Below are 3,242 nucleotides of genomic sequence, written 5' to 3'. Positions count from 1 at the left end.
TTTGTTAATACCAAACATGCCTACGGTAACATATTTCAATTAATTTGTCATTATCATAATATATCTAATTTCTCAATATTTGTGCTCATCCTTGCATATCATATACCCAATTTATCAACATTTGTACTCAAGTTTCTACCAAAATTGGACATGGTCATTCATAATCCCACCACTTAAACCAAAGTATACAAAATAACACATATCAAATATCAAAATACAAACACATATTATTCATGTTCCTAACATCATCCACAAACATAACAATAATTATTACATGATACAAAGTCAACATAAACCACAAACACAACTCATACATGTTTACATATAAAAACATAATAGATCATAGTATACTACATAAATAGACAAACCAAGTTTTACACAAGGTTTTCAAAAACAGAACCATCATACAATGCGTAAATCGTCAATGCTACTACTTGGTGTATGTCTTATAGTATGTAAGACCATGCTTGATTCCTCTTCTAGCAATCTCTTTTTCTTGCAGAAGTGTAAAAAAAAAACATTAGTTAGGATACCCACAAATAAACTAAGTGTTATATATTTACTAACAAATGACTAATCAAATACTTAAACACTATTTTAATGAAATAATAACTAGTTTATAGCTTCTTTGCAACTACGTCTGCTGTGGCCTTTCTTATGACAACGACTATACTTTGACACACGTGTTTCAACTTGAGATGGTATCTTCTTAGTCCTCCTATGACCTAGCTGACTATGCTCATCAGGAGCATTGATTACATTTCCTTCATCAAGATTTGACTCGTTAATGTCAAAAGTTGGAATTGGATTAATAATTCCTTTGTATGCTTGACGATACATTCCAGTCTTGAAATACTTGTCGCAAAAATCATGCAACGACAACAACCTCAACTCAATAGCGGCGCAAGAGTGCTTGCATGGAAGCTTATTGATCTGCCAAGCTCTGCATGAACAATTCTTATCCATTAAATCAACAGCAAAGGATTTTTCACCATCAACTACCTCAAACCTCCAATTACATGACCAATGCACTCTCAAATTTTGGGATTCAACATATATTCTAGAAATAACCTTCTCCTTTCTCGGACTTAATTCCTTAACCATCACCAATGTTGATTCACGTTGCCGGTGCATTATATTCATGATCTACATGAGTATATGGTCCACCATAGCCACAATAGGGAGATAACGAGCTAGTTTAACCCAATTATTCCAACACTCAGCTATGTTATTATTTATAACACTCTATCTATCACCAAGAAACAAAGCATTTGCCCAACTTTGAGTATGAGGTTGTACAATAAACCCTCTGGCAAGTGGCATGGAGTCGATGATATTGTTTATATGTTGTTCATGCTCTTGCAAAGATGGAGCATAGCCAGCTTTCTTGAATACCGAAGACTAGTGCTTTTTGTTATGTTTTAGATAACTTTGCAACACCTAGAATGAGGCAAACAAATCATTTAATTTCATATTCAAAACATGTATCTAAACAAAAGTAAGTAATTTATTATCACCTGCTTCACAAAATTATCCACTAAATGCCTCAAACAATAGGAATGATGATTACCCATAAATAATTGCTCAACTGCCTTCATAATCCCAGGATGTCTGTCCGAGAAAAAAGTGAGCTCATTGAATGAAATGCTTTGACATGAAATTAGGGCACTTCTCAAATGATAACAAAATCATTCTCAATTAACGTCATTCTCCGCATCCACTACAGAATAAATAATTGTGAAAAGATCATCGTTGGCATCCTTTGACATAGCAACTAAGATACAACCTTTATACTTATTCCTTATATGAGTCTCATCCAAAGAAAATCAACGGCCTACAACCAGTAAGAAAACCAACTGCACATGCATGGAAACAAATGAATAATCGTTTGAATTTAGATGTTACGGGATCAATTTCATACTCAGCAACACTACCAGGATTTGTCTCTCAAATAGCACAACAATACCATCTTTGCCTATCATAGCATCCCTTCTTTGTGCCATGAATGTCATGCATCGCTAACTCCTTGCCTTTCCACACTTTGTGATAGTCTAACTCTACCCTCTAATCTCTTTGCAAATCTTTCTGAATTGTACAAGGATGATAAGAGGGCTCTCCTCTCAATTTATCTTTCACCACATTAGCAATCCAAGTTGCATCGGCTTTAGGATACCCTCTACTACGCAGATTGTTCTCACCACATGTATGTCATAGGTTGCATTTTTGGATCCCAAATATACTATCTTCTTTATATTTTGAAGCATAAATTTCCCATCTACAACTCCTTTCACTACAAATAGCAATTACCTTCTCATGGTCATTTTTTTATACAAAAATAAGCGTCTTGTAGTAACAACATAGTTTTTAACACATCTTCTAAAATCAGTAGCATCCTTGAAATTTTGGCCTTTGCCCTAGATGTAGTTAATCCAAGCATCTATAATATTCAACAACGGAGCCTGTTCGATCTCCTCATCACTCCTTGATTGTGTCTATTCCTCCTCAACCCTTACCAGTTTGATATGATTAATAGTGTCAATTTAACTATATCATATACACTTGTGCTAGATGTAACATATAATATTATCAAAACCACAATATGAAGAGGGATATTATATGTTACCTCCCCAAATTTAGGCTATCATCGACATGTTCATGTCTGCTCTTTACCCTTAAATCGATCATGCTCAACTTCATACACATATGAAAATGTATCATATTGAGAACATCATCATCATCGCTCAAAGTCACATACATCTTATGTTGCGGAGCTACGTATTGCAGAAGCATAGATTCAGGAGTAACTCCATACATTTTTTGCCAAGACTCGCAAATATATATCAATCAAACTACAACCACTGAAAATTGAAATCACAAACAATTGGTTCTTTCACTTACAACTATCCAAAAATGCAAGGTTGTAAGGTCCACTTCCAGAATCCATTTTAACCTAATCTACAAAAACATAACCTTCGATTCAAACATATAAAAATTGAAGATCAAAGCTTCATCCATATACAATTCAAGAATTCCATCCCCCCACCCAGAGATTTCCTAATGATATAAGAATTTTTCTATTCAAGAACAAAACAATAAATATTTGCTATCAATTCGTCTCTAAATAACACAAATCCAACCAGAAAATATCACAAATTTTGAACATCATACTACTTAAATTGGGTACAATATTCTGTTTATTGATAATCACTATAAAATATCCACATATCTCATTCTTTTCTTGA

The 3,242-nt window shown here is 33.8% G+C and overlaps 1 protein-coding gene across 1 annotated transcript; it reads right to left on the bottom strand.

The window, feature by feature from the left end:
* Positions 1 to 612: 612 nt before the first annotated feature.
* LOC122014212 lies at positions 613 to 1,143 on the bottom strand. Its single transcript, XM_042570386.1, has one exon. The coding sequence runs from the start codon at positions 1,141 to 1,143 to the stop codon at positions 613 to 615; it is 531 nt and encodes a 176-aa protein (XP_042426320.1).
* Between the last annotated feature and the right edge of the window lie 2,099 nt (positions 1,144 to 3,242).

This window comes from Zingiber officinale, chromosome 8B (genome assembly GCF_018446385.1).
Source record: "Zingiber officinale cultivar Zhangliang chromosome 8B, Zo_v1.1, whole genome shotgun sequence".
Lineage (NCBI taxonomy): Eukaryota > Viridiplantae > Streptophyta > Magnoliopsida > Zingiberales > Zingiberaceae > Zingiber > Zingiber officinale.
The sequence above is the reverse complement of the archived record's forward strand: the minus strand, read 5'-3'. Positions and strand labels throughout refer to the sequence as shown.